Here is a 19,296-nt window from a genome sequence, read left to right as displayed (position 1 = left end):
GTACAATAAACAACTTTAGGGAAATACAATGCAAATGTATATATAGGTATATATACTAAAACAGACATGGATTTACAAGGAAAGATCATTTTTGAGATTTGCTTTAAATCTTTTATAATATTTCATAATCTCAGGGTGTCTTGTTTATATATATATAAACAATATATATATATAAAGCATGGGAATTTAACTAGTTATTCTAATTCAGTTTTAATGAGGCGAAAGACGGGATATCATATGAAAACTTTTGCTTATGAATGCAATTTTTTAAGAAATTTAGCAAAAATTACAGGGTATGTAACATTGCTGTTTTCCAATGTTAGGTCAGACCAAAATTACTTTGATATTGGGCAATTAAATATATTTTAACACAAGCTGTCAGTGTTGTGTGGTGCGACAATACTGTTGGGTCCAATATAATCGGCACTGGTCTTTTTCAAACTTTCTGAAAATTGAACACAATTTGTGTGTCGAGTCCGATGTAAAATAAAGTTACTAAACAAAGGAACAAGTTTTTACTGAAGTTGTCTGGCTCTTCATTAAAAATAAAGTTCATACACTCTTTCCTAATGTTAGGATCAGAAGGAAGGCAATGCAAAGACTGTTTTTCCGTAACTTTGTACTGCCCTGGTGAAAAAAACAGCATATGCTGGTAGGTATGTTTTGATGCTGGGATGCTGGTTAGGTATGTTTTGGTGCTGGTTTAAGCTGGTCCTTTGCTGGTTTATGCTGGTCCTGGACCAGCAACATGACCAAAAACATAGCTCAAAACATAGCTACCAGCATATGCTGTTTTTTTCACCAGGGTGCACCACGACTTGTTGTCTTCAGACTCATCTGTATGGTTTGGTTGTTTGCTTCTCTCATTATTTACACTACATGCATGAATCGGTGGGCGGGGCTAAACAGGCGGTAATACAGAAGCAGGCCTTGATCTTCTTCTGTGGAGGCGTGTTTAGTCACACTATTACATCATAAAGTGACATACCACAACCTGTCCTTTTGACAGATTGGCTGCAACACCTTTTTCTTGAGTGAACGATGTGTGCTGCAATTACAAACTTCCAGTTGGATGCTCTTCTGTTGCAGTCCATCTGTTTTCAATGTAGCGAATATTGGCTGGTTCGTGTCATTTACACACTCATTAAACTTTGAGGAATGACACACTGACAAATGACGGTCATTGCGACATTGCAACGTGATGGCACTATGGAGCTTTTCAAAAATATTTTAATAGGTTTAACATCAGATTTTCAGCTCGGAATATACCTAATTTCACTAGAAACACTGGTGACCAGAAATGCAAAGCATCCTTCCTGTTGTTAACAGTCAGGGTGACTTCTGTGCGTTCAGGCAGAGAAGTCTATAGGGTATTTTTAGACTGAGTTCTGAAACTTAACTGATGTTTTCATAACACAGTGACCTCTTATATGTCAAAAGATTAAGAGAATTTTTTATTTCTCAGCTAATGACCCCTTTAAAATAAACTCACCTAAAAAGTCCTTAGACTTGTTTTAGCAAATTCACTAACTGTTCCTCCAGTGCATGAGATTTTACAATATAATCTTTTAATACAGTTTAAAATGGAGGTTTCCTTTTTAAATACAACTAGCGTTGCTCTAAAAGAAAAAACGTATTTCCTTTGCTCAGACATATCAGTAAAAAAAGTTTTGTTGCACACAAAAACAAAACAACACAGGGAAAATCTTTATATCAATTTTTTTTTTATTTCTGGAATCATACACATAAAAAAATCAGGTTCAATTATTTTTACAACATAAAATAACACTGACACAGATTCTTAAGTTGAAATGACTTTAGTTAGTGCTCATGTTGGAAATGTGAGAAATTGTGTTTTCCAGAAATGTTGACTTGGGGGTTAAATTGTGCAGGGGGAAATTCAAGTCAGTGTGTGTGTGTGTGTGTTTGAAGGGCTGACTACCTGTGTCTCCCATATCCATTCTGTCTCCATACAGGCTTGCAGTTTCACTCATCCATTAAAATGGCATCATTGCTCAATGCAAATTAAAGCCCTTTTTTACATACAGTAACAATACAACAATACCTCTCCAAACCATATCAAATTAAAAAGAAAGGAAGGTAAAGAAAGATGCGTTTAGCCATAATGACTTCTCTCCCTGCTCCTCAACTGTCCCCGCCTTGCAACTTCCTGGGTCCCTGTTCTCTGCGAATAAGGCGGGGCTTATAATCTCCGCCTCTCAGAGCACTCTCCAGCAGCTGATTGGTCAATGAATGGGGGCTCAGTTAGGTGTAAAGTGGCACTGATTTTGTTTTAGCTCTGTCCAAAAGCTGAGAGGATCTTTTAAATTATATATATATATATATATACTTGCTGGGTGTCATATTTAGCACAAGCACTCAGTATTTCTTAACATTGACAAAAACTTTAATGGCTCCAGTGAAATCCGCAGAAAGTAAAACTTCAGAGTGGTCTGTTTTCAGGGCCCCTGAAGAAAAGAAGAATGGGTTACTTTTGTTCAGCACACTGTTCTCACAACACTACTTGGAAAAGCTCCCGTCAGTACCTGATGGGATAGTCTCAGAGTCGTCCGTGCTGTCACTTTTACAGTCCGAGTCTGGCTTCTCTGTCCCTGCCTCCTGAGGCACGATGAGATCCGGATGCGGTGCAAAAATTGCCGAGGTCACTACTGCATTATGGGCTACAAAGCAGAAATGTAATTTAAGACCCTTAAAGTACATCCAATAATGGTTGTTAGAACTGCATGGTTTGGGAAAAAAAATGTACATTTTTAGTTTGATAGATTATGTTCTGAACATGGCAAGCATCCAACCTTCAGTCAGTCAAACATTCCAGACATTTACAATTTGACAGACTGCCAAAACAAATAATTCCCAGACTATTTTTATCTGTTTATCTGCTACCACTCTCAGTATATGATTCATTTTTTCCCCATTATTACCTTTGATCCCTTCCCAGAAGTCATTGCGGTCTCTCCGTACAGAGGTGAACTTGCTCAGGTCGTGGTATGTGCTCCAGATGTACACATACTTGTCCTCTGAGCCGCTCACAATGAAAGAGTAGTCGTGACTACAAGAACAAGACGAGATCCTTGAGATTCACTCCTATTTTTTAACTTTCAGTAGATCAGAGATGGACATATCTGGGCTGTGTCTTTCAGACTTGCTCCTCTCACCTGAAGCTGGCTTTGATCTGGCTGCTGCTGTTCACGTAGCCTTTGTACTTCATAGACAGAGACAAATCTCTGAGGTCATACAGGCGAATGCGAGAGTCGTTTGACGTCACCAAGATCTGCAGAAGAAAAGGAACTTAGCATTAACTGAGGTTGAATGATGGATGTCAGGTTTCCTCACCTTGACATGAATAAAAATATTATTCAAGATATACTTAAGTAAATAAGTAGAGTCTATCAGCAGTCTCCAGAGTCTGTTGTCAGTCTGTTTCCTCTGAACACTCATGTCTTACCTTGTTCTCTCCTGGCAGCGGCTCAATACCGGTGATTTTGCGGCCCACGCGATTTCTGCCTCTCGTGGAGCGAACGTGGATTTGGGTGTGATATTTAAGGCGCTGAGCAGAACATGATGAAAGAAGCAGAAAGAGATTAATAATCGACTACTTACAGTTGGACTTCTAAATCAATGCCGTGTACACTGGCTTTGTAAATCCTCCTTCTTCTTAAAGGAATAGTTCTCCCAAAAATGAAAGTTATGTCATTAATTACTCACCCTCATGTCGTTCCAAACCTGTAAGACCTTCGTTCATCTTCAGAACATAAATTAAGATATTTTAAATTAAGATATTTATACATTCAGATAGAAATTGTCGAATAAAGTCATTATTTTTGTTTTCTTTGCACACAAAGAGTATTCTTGTAGCTTCATAAAATTATGGTTGAACCACTGATGTCACATGGTCTATTTTAACCATGTCCTTACTACCTTTCTGAGCCTTGAGTGTAGGACTGGGCGATATGGACAAAAAATGAACACAATATTTATCACGATAATTATCACGATAAATGTTACATTTTTATTTTTTTTCAAGTTTAAAGGCAGATTTGTGCTCCATTCTGAAAGTTGTAAAAAACAGACTAATTGTGGTTTTAAACTATTCTTTACAGTCAGAACTCTGAATTCTTTATACTTTTCCAGTCATTTTTCCTTAACAAAATAATAAAAAAAAAATGAGTAATGAGTAATACGGTTTCAAATCAAGAAACAGGTTTGTGTTGCCTCATAATATTAATAATAATATTATGACTTTTTTGTCTCTTATAAATACACATTTGATAGTAGCTTGAGTCAGGATGCAGATGTAGATTCATGTTCATTATCAAAATCAGTAATATCGGTAAAAATTGTAGCAACCCCATTTTCATATGGTGAAATTTTATTATTATGACTGTTAGTTTTGTTTAGTTTTTAAATTAACCATTGGCCTTCTGTAGTATAATACATTTAGATCAAGATAATCACAGTTAAAACCACAAATATAGCACCTCAATACAATGGTAAAAATGTAATATGGTTTATATGTATTTGTATGATATGTATTTGTATTTGTATGCTAGCTTAAAAATCACAAAAAAATACTGTAATCATATTTCATTACTCCTCCGTCAAAACATTTAATACAAGTTCACACTAATAATATAATAAAATTTGATACGAATACCCACATTTCTGACACAAATACCACAGTGCAGTTAGTGCTACTACAGTAAATCTATTGTAAATGATGGCGATTTGTAATTAAAAAGCTTTCTGTCTGTATCGTTACGCACAGTGTTTCTCCTGTTTGTCAGCACTGTTTCATCTGGCTAAAAACCAAGTTATTTGTGTTTTTCACTAAATTCAAGTGCTTCACATTGAATCTCACAGCACGGTTTAGTGGTCGTGTGACCGAAACTCGTCAACGTGCGAACGCATCTGCTCTAGTGAACTCTTGCCACGCCTCTGTTTGAACTTTGAACCAAGTTAATAGCTAGTCCGAATGCCATGCTTCAAATGACTAGCAATCTTTTGTTCCGCCTTTGCCGCATAAACATTATATCAAACATTTATCGAACCCTTGTTATCGTTTATCAAAGAAATTTATATCACACGATAATTATCATTATCAATTTATCGCCCAGCCCTACTTGAGCGTGTCAGTTGCGTTGCTGTCTATGCAGGGCTAGAAAGCTCTCGGATTTCATCAAAAATATATTAAAGGGGTCATCGGATGCCCATTTTCCACAAGTTGATATGATTCTTTAGGGTCTTAATGAAAAGTCTATAATATACTTTGGTTAAAAATTCTCAGTGGTTGTGTAAAACAACACCCTTTTACCTTGCCAAAATCAGCTCTGCAAAAATCTATTCTGATGGATTGTTCCTTTAAATGCAAATGAGCTCTGCTCGCCCCGCCCCTCTCTTCTCTCTGTGGAGTGACCAGCTGTGCTCTGAGAGATTGTTTACTTTAGCCACATTTAGCATGTTTCGCCGCGAAACTTGCTAACTAGCACATTATCAGGAAAGGTGATTGTAGAGATTCATAAAAAAAACCTTATACGCACTTCTGCTGTAAGTGAAGCTGGATCATGAATGATTTGCGCGAACATAGATGCAGTTATGTAGATCGGGAGGCGCATTCCCTTCACAAACAAATGTAATCCACTGCATCTTCAGCGGCTCGGATGTCGGGAGTAAATGACGACCACTATGTTCATTTTTACATCCAGCACCACAACACCTCAATCGCTCAATCTGAGATATTCTTGTCTAACTTACATCCCTGCTCCGGCATTGAAACAATGGAGGTCGGACTGTGACAGCCGATCTGAGGTAAGACGCTCATGTCAATCAACTATCGTGGGAGCGGCCTCTGTTGGTGTGATGCCACACCGACAGGCATCTGAGAATGGCTCGATTTGAAAAAGGGAATACAGATTAATTAAAAACCACTGCATGGATTTTTATCATTACAGGGTAGATTTGTACATACACTGCCAACACACATTAATGTTCAAACAGCATGTAAAAAATGTACTTTGCATCCGATGACCACTTTAATTTGTGTTCTAAGATGAACGAAGGTCTTGCAGGTTTGGAACAACATGAGGGTGAGTAATTAATGACAGAATTTTTGTTTTTGGATGAACTATCCCTTTAAGTCTGAAGTCTAAAATCACTGCCCTTATCTGAACGCTCATGAGAACAAACACTCACCTCTGTGTCATAGAAAATGCAGCGCCCATCGTAGGTGCCAATAACTGCATATTTTCCGTTCTGGCAGAAGTTAGCTGCTGTTATCAAGCGCGTCTGTCCGTCCACCTCATTCCACAATGCCACTTTCTTATCTGGAATATTCCATAACCGCAACTTTCCGTCCAAAGAACCGCTCAAAAAATACCTGTCATCCTGAGAGAAGAACATAGCTATTTAAACACAATCTTATCATAGTGAACATGTATGCTATTATTCAAAAGTTTGGGATAGGTTAGATTTTTTTGAAGAAATTAGATTTATTCAGCAAGGTTGAGCTGCAACATTAAACTGATAAAAACCAGTAAACACATTTATAATGTTATAAAATATTACATTCCAAATTAATGCTACTATTTGAACGGAAACGCATCATGTTTTTCTACATAAATATTGAGCAGCACAACTGTTTTTAACATTGATAATAAGAAATGTTTCTTGAGCACTAAATCAACATATTAGAATAATTTCTGAAGAATCACGTAACACTGAAGACTGGAGTAATGATGCTGAAAATTCAGCTTTGTCATCACAGGAATAAATTACATTTTAACATACCTTTTGAAACAAAAAAAACTTTAAAAACTTTACCAACCCAAAACAATAGTGTATAACAGAGTACATAAGAGGCGCACTTACCCTGGGATGAAATGCGATGGCTGTAACAAAGTCTATGTGCTGAAAACAGCAGAGACACTCCCTCCTGGAGATGTGCCACAAACGAACCGTCTTATCCATCGACGACGACAGCAAGAAGTAGTTCTACTCAGAAAACAAGCAACATAATCATGTCCAATTGCTCTTCGTTGTACTGTAAATTCCAAACGTTTTCCACACTTACAGGGGTTGGACAATGAAACTGAAACACCTGGTTTTAGACCACAATTAGTACGGTGTTGGGCCTCTTTTTTCAGCCAAAACAGCATAATTTTATCTTGGGAATGACAAATACAAGACCTGCACAGTAGCCAGAGGGATTTTGAGCCATTCCTCTTCCAGAGCAGTGGCCAAGTCACTACGTGATGCTGGTGGAGAAAAACATTTCCTGACTCGCTCTTCCAAAACACCCTAAAGTGTTTCAATAATATTCAGATCTGGTCACTGTTTAGGCCATGGGAGATGTTCAACTTCACTTTCATGTTCATCAAACCACTCTGACACCAGTCTTGCTGTGTGTATTGGTGCATTATCATTCTGATACACGGCACCATCTTCAGGGTACAATGTTTGAACCGCTGGGTGCACAGTCAACCTTCACACTCTGCTCTTACTGTTGGAATGTGCAATCGGTGAAGAATGACCTCCAACACTATACTGACCAGTGTTTCAGTTTCATTGTCAAACCCCTGTAAGTGGTTCAATGGAGCAGTGATGACTGTAACCTCTCACCTTTGACCATGACAGATCCAGCAGGTCAGCAGTGTGACCCTTGTACTTGCAGAAAGGAACTTGCCGGAACGGCACGTTTCTGTCCTCAGTGTCTGCATCTTCCACTCCAGCACCAAACTGAGCAAGCGAAAGTAAGAGAGACTGGTATTTTAAATAATCATTCATGAGCATGAAATACAAAATAAAGAACAAAAACCTAAAAAACACCTTACCCCTCCTTCAGTATCTGATTTTGAGGAACACAGACTCTCCTGAGAGGGAGATGGCGACACACGACCTGAGAGAAATAAGAGAGACCAAAGATAAAACATCGACGTCAGCAGCACCAGACGTACGCATTGTGGTACTCTCGTGAAGAACATAAATTGTTGAATAAAGTTGGTATTTTTGTTTTCTTTGTGCACAAAAAGTAGCTTCATAACATTACAGTTAAACCACTGATGTCACATGGACTATTTTATCAATGTCCTTACTGCCTTTCTGGGCTTTGAATGTTTCAGTTGCGTTGCTGTCTATGCAAGATCAGAAAGTTCTAAGATTTCATCAAAAATATCTTAATTTGTTTTCAGAAGATAAACATAAGGTCTTACGGGTTTGGAACGACATGAGGGTGAGTAATTAATGACAGAATTTTCATTTTTGGGTGAACTATCCCTTTAAGATCTCACTAGGTATTAAAACAGAGCTAGTTGTTTTGCATTCACTCTACATGGGCAGCAAAACAATAGTGCTGTGATTTGAAAGTCAGTTGCTTTCATTGATTTTCAGTGTTTACTTAAAGACAAAGATCAAGCTTAACCTCAGGCTAAACTACGTAGTAAGTGGTGATTCATTTTTTAAATGTAAATCTAGCTCTAGTAATTCATCATTTCATTATGAACAGGTCCATTCAACACATCTGACAAACAGAAACCATTCAAATACTTTGTGGGGCCACTGTTTAAGAACCACGTGAAAGTTACAGGATGTTATGAATAGACATAGACGCCTTTGTATGCAAGACTGTACGTGTGTGTGTGGTTACCTTCTGTGTTATATTTTATTCTCATGTTGTTGAAATAGTCATAGGCGTTTTTTAGGACCCAGATCCGAACCACATTATCCTGCCCTGCTGTAGCCAACAGTCGCCCACAATGAGAGAATTTCATTGTCCACACAGCACCCTGACAGAGACAGAGGGGAAAGAGGGGTGACCAAATCACTAAATAATGAACTAACTACATCACAGATCACAAAACATGTTAAAGTTCATTTTAAAGGTCACACACGCTCTCCTCACCATGTGTTCTCCGCTCAGGTCCTGCACTACTTTGATTTGGTCAAAGTCAAAGGGCCCTTTGAAGCTGTGAGCGGCTTTAAACTTGACCGGTCGGGTGTACGGCATCCCCTCATCATCACTGGATGACGGGTCGTCCTGGTCTGTGTGGAACACTTCGTCCCGAACGCTCTTGACTTTATTCACGGCTCTCTCTCCGTATTCCTCCGCCAAGTGCTTCGCCCTCTTCACAGACTTACCTAGAAACTTTTTCAGCTGTGTACTGAGTGAAAAAAGAAAACGGACAGAAAGTGTCTGAAAATTATCCTCAGTGCTCCTTCAAGATTTCATTTGGTCATTATTACAATACCATTCAAAAGTTTGAGGTTTGTCATTTTTACTATGAAAATATTTTTAAGCCTAAAAACAGCACATTAGAATGATTTCTGAAGGATCATGTGACACTGAAGAGTGGAATAATGACTGCTGAAAATTCAGTTTTGCCCTCACAGGAATAAATCACATTTTAAAATATCATAAAATAGAAAACAGTTTAAATTATACAAATATTTCACAATATTACTGTATATTTTATCAAATAAAAAAAGAGCAGAAGAGACCTCAAACTTAGAAGTACATTTTATTTTCTCATAATTGTGTATTTTTACTCAGGACTGTGATTACAGTTATTAATAAACATCCATCTCTTACGTTCTCTGTTTCAGTTTCCCTCCATCTGTGTCTGAAAGTGCAGGCTGGGATTTTTCATCATCATCCGACTGTGCTGCATCATTTCTGCCAAGAAAAAAAAGCAAGTATGAGATCCCACCCTAAAGCGTTCAGAGCTGCTGGCTTTCAAAATTAGGTTGCATTTAATCCTGATGTAAAATGAGAAATTAGAAACACTGATCCAGGACCAGATCCAGCTACCCAACTGTTTCAGATTAACCACACTAAACGAAACTACAAAACTGTTATCAGCTCAGCATTATGAAGTACTTCTTGCCAAAATGTTCCACTTGTGTTCAAGTGGTTTCAAATCAGAAGAGAGCGGAAGAGTAGAAGGGATTACATGCCTTCTCCCTTCAAAAGAGGAAAAACAGTCTGTAGGTTTCATTCTGGCTGATAAAACGAGGGCGGATGAAAGTGTGGCGAATCGGATTACTGATAGGATTCGATTCTGCTGCCCGAGGGCCCCACCGCATCAGCACAAGCAGAGTGTCATATAAGGAAAATGATCCTTGATATTACACATGAAATGTTAAATCAGCTCAGAAGAGTTCCAAAACTCTGTGATGGATTGTGGATTACAGGATACAGTAGGACATTTTAGGCATCATGACGTCTTGAAAATTTGTCAAATTCTTCCGTGAAGCCCAATCAGAGAACCTGTGCATCTATGTTTTAAGATTCAAGTGAAGAGTTGATGGTGTGTTATGGGAAATGCAGTTCTCTTACGAGATATACTCCTTGGTTCTCCTCATAATGTGCAACGTGAGCGGGTTGATTCCAGTCGGTAGTTTCTCTTCTGCCTGGATCAGAGGGATCTCCTCACCAGTGTCCAGATTCTTGATCATAACACTCGCAAGAATCTCCTGCGAAACAAAAACACAAATTACTGCCTTCAGTAATAATCATTAAAGGAGAAGAAAAGAAATTGTTGAGTAAAGTTGTTATTATTTTTTTTCTTTGTGCACAAAAAGTATTCTTGTAGCTTTATAATATTTAGATTGAACCACTGATGTCACATGGATTATTTTATCGATGTCCTAACTACCTTTCTGGGTCTTGAACGTGTCAGTTGCATTGTTGTTTATGCAGGGTCAGAAAGCTTTCGGATTTTATAAAAAATATCTTAATTTGAGTTCCGAAGATGAACGAAGGTCTTACAGGTTTGGAATGACATGAGGGTGAGTAATTTAAGACAGAATGTTCATTTTTGGGTGAACTATCCCTTTAAATATCTTGAAAGAGATTTTGGAAGCTTAGTCAAAGCCAATAGAATGCAAGCCTGCAACTTTTCATTCATTCCTACGGAATCCGTAAACGCTGACTGAGTGTCGCACAACTCTGCCTGAAATTCAATGATGTCAAGACTGTAATGTGATTGGTTATGAAGATACACATGATCCAAGTTGACCGTTACACTTCCTCCAACAGTAAGTAATACGGACCCACTTTCCCAATAGTAAAACTTGTAAGACTCTGGTAAGACCCTGGCTTAGTGGTGGTGTTGTTGAAGTCATATTACTGTGGTGTAGTATAGTGTTTCACAGCTGAAGAATGTATACAAGTTTCAAATTTGATACAAGTTGTGTTAATTTGTGAAGATTATCCTGATAAACACAATTTATAAGAATCTCACACATTTGCTGGTCACAGAGCTTATTTTCTGCCTAAAAAATTACATCTCACAACCCTCTATTCTTAAGATCATCTTGCAATATAGGTTCATATAAATGCAAGTATGTGCACACACACATTACCTCATCTGTAAGCTCTCTTCCTGAGTTAGACCTTGGTCTTTGCGGTCCAGCGGTCTCACTTCCACTAGGACTTGATGTCTGTTCATCATTTTCCTGCTTGTACAAAAGCCAGATGGAAATGTATGATGTCAAATATTCAATGTGAAATCGGAAAATTTATACTATTTGAAATAGCTGCAATTAAATGCAAACCTGTGCAGTGACCACTTTATCACCACTAGTGGCGCTAGCGAGGTCCAGTGAGTGCTGGAGATCTTTAGTAATACATCGTACTGTGGCGTTTGGGCTGACCAATCCACACAGTTCATCCGCTGGCTCTACAGAGACTGACCAATCACAGAGAATGTTATCGCTTTAGTCATTAATTATTTAAAGGGATAGTTAATTACTCACCTTTGTGTCATTCCAGAAATACTTTCGTTCATCTTTGGAACACAAATTAAGATATTTTGGATTAAATCTGAGAGCCTTCTGACCCTGCATAGACAGCAATGCAACTGACAAGTTCAAGGCTCAGAAAGGTAGTAAGGATATCGTTAAAATAGTCCTTGTGACATCAGTGGTTCAACTTTAATGTTATGAAGCTACAAGAATACTTTATGTGTGCAAAGTAAACAAAAATAACGATTTGTTTTAAGATCAGTGCAAAAGACACTAAAATATGATTTTGGTCACAAAATTAGTGTTATACATCATTTAAGACGATTAAGTGTATACTTTTATTTGTGTACACTCACAATAACAACACAACTTTGTGCTTTTGTAAAATAAAGAAAACAAAACAGGGTGCTCTCTCTGTCTTCACTGTCTTCGTTGACTCCTTTTAGAAACAGGTCATTAAATGAACTGAAACTCAGCAAATACTTGACACACAGACATGAGAGATATATCTATAGAAAGCTTGACGTCTATTTTTAAATGAGGTGTCTTATCGAAAACAAACATTATGTGATAATCCGTATGAAACCAACGCAATGTACAGTTTTGCTGTCTGAGGTAATTATTTTTAATGTGATGACGAAAGCTACTTTCGCTTTTGATATTCAAATCATCCAAGTGAGACGCACGGCATGTAAATGCGCACATCACTTCCATAAACAAAGCTTGACGATTCATCTAGTTTACTTCGGCTACTTGTCGTTTATGGAAGAAGACGCGCTGAGAGGAATAACCCATAATTTAACAATGCGACATGCGGCTTGATCCAACAAAGGAGATTATTCTGATGTGGCATTAGTTAACATGTTATTGTGACAAACTTGAACACATTTACTAATTAGGTTTTTCCCAACTTATAATTCCTGACTAAAATGTTTGAAATCAGCATATGATGAATTACATGTTGGCCAATAGTATAAGTTGTTGAAATAAGCACAAATATCAGGGCATATCAAAACATCTCAAGGGCCCCAAAATCACCTCAGGCTCCAGAGGTTAACAATGTACTTACTACCTTTCTGGGCCTTGAAAGTGGTAGTTGCGTTGCTGTCTATGCAGGGTCAGAAAGCTCTTGGATTTCATTAAAAAAAAAATCTTAATTTGTGTTCCGAAGATGAATGAAGGTCTTAGAAGGTGAGTAATTAATGACAGAATGTTCATTTCTGGGTGAACTATCCCTTTAATATTTCACATTTCATTTTATACCAATAAGAAGTGTAGATAGATAGAGTGCCATTTAACTTGTTAAACCAATGATATTTAAGAACTCTACAGTCTTACCTTCTAGCCCTGCTGGTCGCATCACTTCCTGGGATTTTTTAGCCGAAAAGCTGGGCCGTGAGGGAGGAGGCGGCCTTGGAGGTGGAGCACCGCTAGGCGGAGGTGGCCTTGAGGGTGGCTGCTTCTTGGTGCTAGCTACAATGTCTGGCTCCACTGTAAACTGTCTGGGAGGTTTGGAAGGGCCAGGGCCATCTGCATCAGCCATAGGGACTTGCTCTAGAATATCAGCCGTTTCTGCACACGGCAGGGAGGCGGGTTGCGACGGTTGACCCAAAGCGCTTGTAATGTCAGGAGGAGGTGGCATAGCCTGGTCCTGACCTGCTTGGGCGGGACCAGCCACATCGGGAGCTCTGTCCTGAATGTCCTGTGACCTCACTTCCTTCGGCCTTACATCAGGCAACTGCTCAGATTGACCAGAATCATGTGGTGTAACATCAGGATCTTCTGGAGGCCCCAGGGCACCTTCAGGAACCAGGTTTTCTTGAACACTACAGCCTTCTGCTCCTGCCTTCTCCCCTTCAGAAGTGGCTGCACAGGCCTCCTCTCCTCTCAACAGCTGATCTTCCACTCCACTTTTCTGACTCTCTTCTATAATACTGTCAATGATCTGGAAAGAACAATCAGAAAGAGGGACAGTCAGAAAATTGTGCTTTAGCATTCATGCAGAACGCAATTGTACATCAAAACAAAAGCTTTGTTTACACTGGGCATCTAATTTTATAGTGTTTCCCTACAACATCAATAATGATGTCTAAAGAGGGCTCAGGGTCCACATTTATTGATCAAGAAGAGTTTGGCGTGCAGCCAACTTGCAACAGATACTCTGGAGGAGCAGAATTATCAGAAGAGTTTCAAACATGTAAACCTACCATTGATCTTTGTTTACTGGCACAAAATACTGTTTTGATGCAAGGTTTTCCCTTTTCTTTTGAAAGATGATAGCTTATTTAACAAGCTACTTATTTTTCTACCCTAACTGTGCATGATTAGACAGCAAATTGAGATTTAATATTTGCATTAAGCATTTTTCTTGCTGGGTTGCAACTGACCCGTTGACACAGACCACTTAAGAGAAATGATCTGCTTTTTGGGCAGACATCCAACAGCAAACATGCACTAGAGAGCACAGCATGCTTCTGTTGTGAAGAGAAAATGAAAAGACAGAGACTAGATATTACGAATAAAAAATGCAATGCTTTATCATGACCAAACCTGGAGAGAATCGTCATGGCGAGATTCAGGCTGAGCCAATCCAGCGGCGAATTCCTGTACCACATTCTCTGCTGGATCCTACAGGCAATCAAAAGCAACAGATGAAAAACCACCCAATTCTCAAATGCAAACCCTTCCTGTCATTTATTTATACAAAAAAAGCCAAATCAAATGTCCTTACAGAGTCATATAGAGTTCCAGACTCCTCAAAAAAAGCTTTGAAAGTACACAACAACACCCTGGTTTGTTTGTCAGGATCTGTTTTATTTAAAGGCACAATATGTAAAAAATTTCTTAATTAAAATATCCAAAAACCACTAGAACAGTGTTATATATTTTCCTAAATTGTGTACTTACATTATCCCAGATGTTTCAAAGAATGTTTAAATTCAGAAAAATAAGCAATTTTAACTAGTGTAACGAAGCGTATCTTTGCGTCGCCTGCATATGTCATCATACACCCTTGATTTTCAGTTTTTTTGTAGAAAACATGGAAACCCCAAAGACACTTTAATATGTTATGCATTGTATTAGACAGGTGACAAACACACTGTAGCATTATAACAAAACTTTCAACACACTCAAATGTATCTAGTATGATGAAACAGCACTGCTTTTCCTACATACGCATGACCGGAAGAAGCGGAAGTGGTTGACTGTGGCATAATAAAAGCTCCACTGCTTTCCAGCCATGTATTGCATTCGTCCTTCACTAGCAATCGCTCCAGCGGCCTCGTTTTGCTTCCACGACTTTCAGCCCCACCCTGCTTCATCCTACAGTAACCTTAATAAGTCATTAATACATTAGCTCATCCATGAACATGACTTCTGCCCTAGTGCTGACGGACTGCATCAGCCGTGGGAAAGTAGACAACAACTCCCATGAGTCCACACTCAATAACAGCGTCATCAAACTACGCCTCTGGTTCTTTGTTTGTTTTAAATACATGCCTTCTAGCGGCGAAAACGTACATATTGTGCCTTTAAGTGATTAAACAGAACTAGCAGAGCTTTAAACTCTACTATCAACCTCAGATCATCTTTCCATCCTGCACTCATGTGACTAAAGCACTTCACTAAAAGCTTAGAACCATCACCCTACTAAGACTTATGACTCAAACAAACTCATACACTGGCCAACACAGAATCTGACTGTACAAACCCCATGCCCCACGCATGTTTTTGCTCACATTATCATTCTTTCAGCTACCAACAAGGGTGTAGCGCATTTAATTCCTCTTAACACAATTTACCAGTGCAATCAAGTTGGCAGAATCTGTCTGGAACCACCCATGGGCAAACGCTGCTAAATTCCTTTCTATTTGCTCAGCAAATTCTTACTAATTTTTCTTTAATCACATTTTCATTAGAAAGGACACTGTAGTGCACAGGTAAGTGTAAGTAACAGAAAACTCATACCCCAGACTGAGGAAGTTCAAACTTTGCAGGTGACCTATAAGGAATAAATGAAGAAATAATTAATAACACAGGACACACAAAGCTCCATTTTGACACATATACAAACATACTTGTTCAAAACATGTGGAGTCCTTATTTGCTTCAGCACTGTATTAAATGAAGTTAGGACTAATTAGTGAATGTCAATAAAGTTGTGTGTATACAAAAACAGTCAGTGGGTGTGAGTGCTCCCTCCCAGCACCTAAGAGGTCTTAACCTAATTAAAACGAGCTACTGTGGCCCGCCTGACACAGCATTCATGAACAGACAAGCCCCTCAATCTTATTCATAACACACCCTTTAACCAACAAACCTAAACATCCAAAAACAAAAACTTCGGCAGCAATCATGATGCCTGATGACATTTTTAAAACATTCCTCAGATACTCTCACAGCTCTTCTCACACACACCTTTGACCCCAGCTATGCTGTCATAACAAGAACGGGTGGATTTTCCTATACTTAACAACATGAAAACTTGTTCTTCACAAAAGAGCAATTATTTTTCTAAACCTTCAAGACTGTTCACACTGAGAATCTTAGTCACTGGCTTTTTGAGTCATCCGGGCTCCTTTTCTGAAAATAGCGGTCATGTTTGTCACTGAAACACTGCCTGTCAAACTAGTCTCAGTCTAAATACATGCTATACAAAATGCAAGACTGTAATTTTATAAAATGTCTACATTACTAGAGAAAGCTGCTACTTGAATACAGTGGAAAAATGCAAACTGGATGACATTTGTTAAGTGACATTTCTCCCAAAATCAGGTATACGTGACCCTGGACCACAAAAACCAGTTTTACGTAGCACGGGTATATTTGTCGCAATAGCCAAAAACACAGTGTATGGGTCAAAATGATCTACTTTTCTTTAATGCTAAAAATCATTAGGATATTAAGTAAAGATCATGTTCCATAAAGACATTTTGTAAATTTTTTGGACTGATTTTTTGCATTCTCAGATTCCAGATTTTCAAATAGCTGTATCTCAGCCAACTATTGTCCTATCCTAACCATACATCAATGGAAAGCTAATTTATTCATCTTTCAGATTATGTATAAATCTCAATTTCAAAAACATTTATCCTTATGACTGGTTTTGTTGCCCAGGGACACAAATATTGACATAATATTATCCCAAACAATAACCTTAACGACTTTCCTCCCTCAAAGGAACACACTAAGAAAGTTCTTTTTTGGATTTTAAAGCATTTAAACCCGTTTGGTTCAAGTGACAACACCAAAAACAACATCATCTGAACGCTACGTGTCACAGCGAGATTGTGGCTATGTTTCAAAATCACTCAGCTGACTAGAACGCACAAAAATACTGCCTAGGTATAGAGTTCACTTGTGTAAAAGTCATATGATTTTATGTATCCACATATATATGTGACTGTATAGAAGCAGTAAACCTATAAACAAGCAATAGGGCAACTGCTGACAGCTTTGACAGGTGCAGCTTTATTCTCCAATCACATAACAGACATCAAACATCAAACTGGCGCAAGTAATATGTATTTTGTTATACTGAATATGAGACTCACGCATGAGGTGAGGGAGTGAAGTTGACATCCTCCGCAGCATCGTAAAACTCCTCCGTGTCGCTGGTGTCCGACGCCATTGAGCCCGGGCTGCATACAGAGGCCGCCGCCACTGTTGCTGTTTCAGCGAACGAGTAAAAAGTCCCAGAGCTTGTGAAAAAGAAGCCGACAAAATAAACGTCTGGCTCGTATCTGGGTTTGCTCCTGGCGCGGCTCTATGGCATGAGTGCTAGGAGAGGCCGCTCCGCTCACCTGAACGTACGATAACGCAAGCAGACACACGGCCTAGATTACAAGATCTCAGACAGCGGGGTTGCGTTTTATTTTTTAAAGCAAAAAAGCCGATTATGTCGATCTGATCAGGCGGTAATGCAATGTGAAGGTCCACCGGAAGCTTTCCATGCGGACTGTCAGTGATCCTGGCATATCGGGAAGATCCCCTACCGGGATTTATGATCGAAAACAAACCGAGCGGAGGAAGAGAAACGGCGACAGGTCTTCTCGCGTCCACCGAAGTCTCGCAACATCTCGCGATGTTTGGAGGCACGTTCTATGAACATGACAGCTGATCTGTACTCCCTATTGAGAAGCATACTGCACGGACTTACGTTGTTTAGATGGATTCTTGATCAGTGAAAGAGATATACAGATAGATAGATAGATAGATAGATAGATAGATAGATAGATATGTAGGTAGATAGATAGATAGATAGATAGATAGATAGATAGATAGATAGATAGATAGATAGCGTTTGTGATTACTGTTTTCATCCACTGGAGAGTGCAGTAGGCTTGGGTCATTAATAATTATATATCATATTAAATTAACAGATTATAAACCAGTGTTAGTTGCTATTATTAAATTATACGTGTAAAAATATAAATACAGATATAAAACGAACAGTGAAGTATATCCAAGCAGTAAGAATTACTTAAATAGATTTGTAACCCTTTGTAAATATATACGACGCATTAATTCCATAACATTTGCCTTTACACTACCAAGTTTTTGGACAGTAAGATTTTTAATGTTTTTTAAAGGAGCCTCTTTTGCTCACCAAGGCTGCATTTGTTTGATCCAAAGTAGTACAGCAATAACAGTATGAATTTAAAAGACTATTTTTACAATTTAATATAACTGTTTTTTATTTGAATATATTTTATAATATAATTATTACTGTGATTTCAAAGCTGAATGTTCAGAATCTTTACTTAAGTCTTCATGATCCTTCAGAAATCATTTTAATATTCTGATTTGCTGCTCAAAAAACATTTATTATTATTATTATTATGTCGAAAACAGCTGAGTAGAGTTTTTTTCAGGTTTCTTTGATATATAGAAAGGTCAGAAGAACAGCATTTATCTGACATAGAAATCTTTTGTAAAATTATGAATGACTTTATCATCGCTTTTGATCAATTTAAAGTATACCGTATACCAACTCCAAACTTTTGAATGGTATAGTGTATAATGTTACAAAAACTTTCATTCAGATAAATGCTGATGTTTGGATCTTTCTATTCATTAAAGAATCCTGAAAAACATGTATTCAACTGTCTCAACTGTTTTAAATATTGATAATAATAATAATAATAATGAAAAAAATGTTTCTTGAACAGCAAATCAGCATATTAGAATGATTTCTGAAGGATCGTGTGACACTGAAGACTGGAGTAATGATGCTGAAAATTTAGATTTGATCACAGAAAAACTACATTTTAAAATATATTTAAATAGAAAGCAGTTATTTTAATATTTCACAATTTTACTGCTTTTGCTGTATTTTGGATCAGATAAATGCAGGCTTGGTGAGTGGAAGAGACCTCTTTAAAAACCATTAAAAATCTTACTGTTCGAAAACTTTTGACTGGTAGCGTATCACAAAAGAGTACAGTGCACAATTCATTTAAATGATCAAAATTTGGACAAATCACACTTAACTACAGTCCACAACTGACGAATTTGCTATTAAGTTGCCTTAAATGT

At 38.1% G+C, this 19,296-nt stretch overlaps 1 protein-coding gene across 1 annotated transcript; it reads right to left on the bottom strand.

The window, feature by feature from the left end:
• Positions 1-1,837: 1,837 nt before the first annotated feature.
• wdr44 (WD repeat domain 44) lies at positions 1,838-17,819 on the bottom strand. Its single transcript, XM_051110287.1, has 19 exons — positions 17,313-17,819; positions 15,727-15,760; positions 14,308-14,385; positions 13,096-13,702; positions 11,569-11,702; positions 11,377-11,469; positions 10,349-10,485; positions 9,602-9,685; positions 8,915-9,173; positions 8,660-8,798; positions 7,848-7,912; positions 7,636-7,752; positions 6,886-7,008; positions 6,211-6,402; positions 3,467-3,568; positions 3,177-3,292; positions 2,943-3,070; positions 2,547-2,681; positions 1,838-2,468 (listed from the first exon to the last, which is right to left on the bottom strand). The coding sequence occupies exons 1-19, from the start codon at positions 17,387-17,389 to the stop codon at positions 2,380-2,382; spliced, it is 2,709 nt and encodes a 902-aa protein (XP_050966244.1). The 5' UTR covers positions 17,390-17,819; the 3' UTR covers positions 1,838-2,379.
• Positions 17,820-19,296: the final 1,477 nt, after the last annotated feature.

This window comes from Labeo rohita, chromosome 5, assembly GCF_022985175.1.
Source record: "Labeo rohita strain BAU-BD-2019 chromosome 5, IGBB_LRoh.1.0, whole genome shotgun sequence".
NCBI classification, from domain to species: Eukaryota; Metazoa; Chordata; class Actinopteri; order Cypriniformes; family Cyprinidae; genus Labeo; species Labeo rohita.
Note: the sequence above shows the minus strand (reverse complement) of the source record. Positions and strands in the feature narration are given on the sequence as shown.

What these genes read in the sequence shown, in the direction of transcription:
- wdr44 (XM_051110287.1), bottom strand. Translation starts at nt 17,389, where the DNA reads ATGGCGTCGGACACCAGCGACACGGAGGAGTTTTACGATGCTGCGGAG. An exon ending in AGAACCAAGGAGTATATCTC is followed by an intron (nt 9,686 to 10,348) that starts GTAAGAGAACTG and finishes TTTTCTTGGCAG; the next exon opens with AAATGATGCAGCACAGTCGG. An exon ending in GCATTTTCTATGACACAGAG is followed by an intron (nt 3,569 to 6,210) that starts GTGAGTGTTTGT and finishes TGTTCTGCTCAG; the next exon opens with CGCCTTAAATATCACACCCA.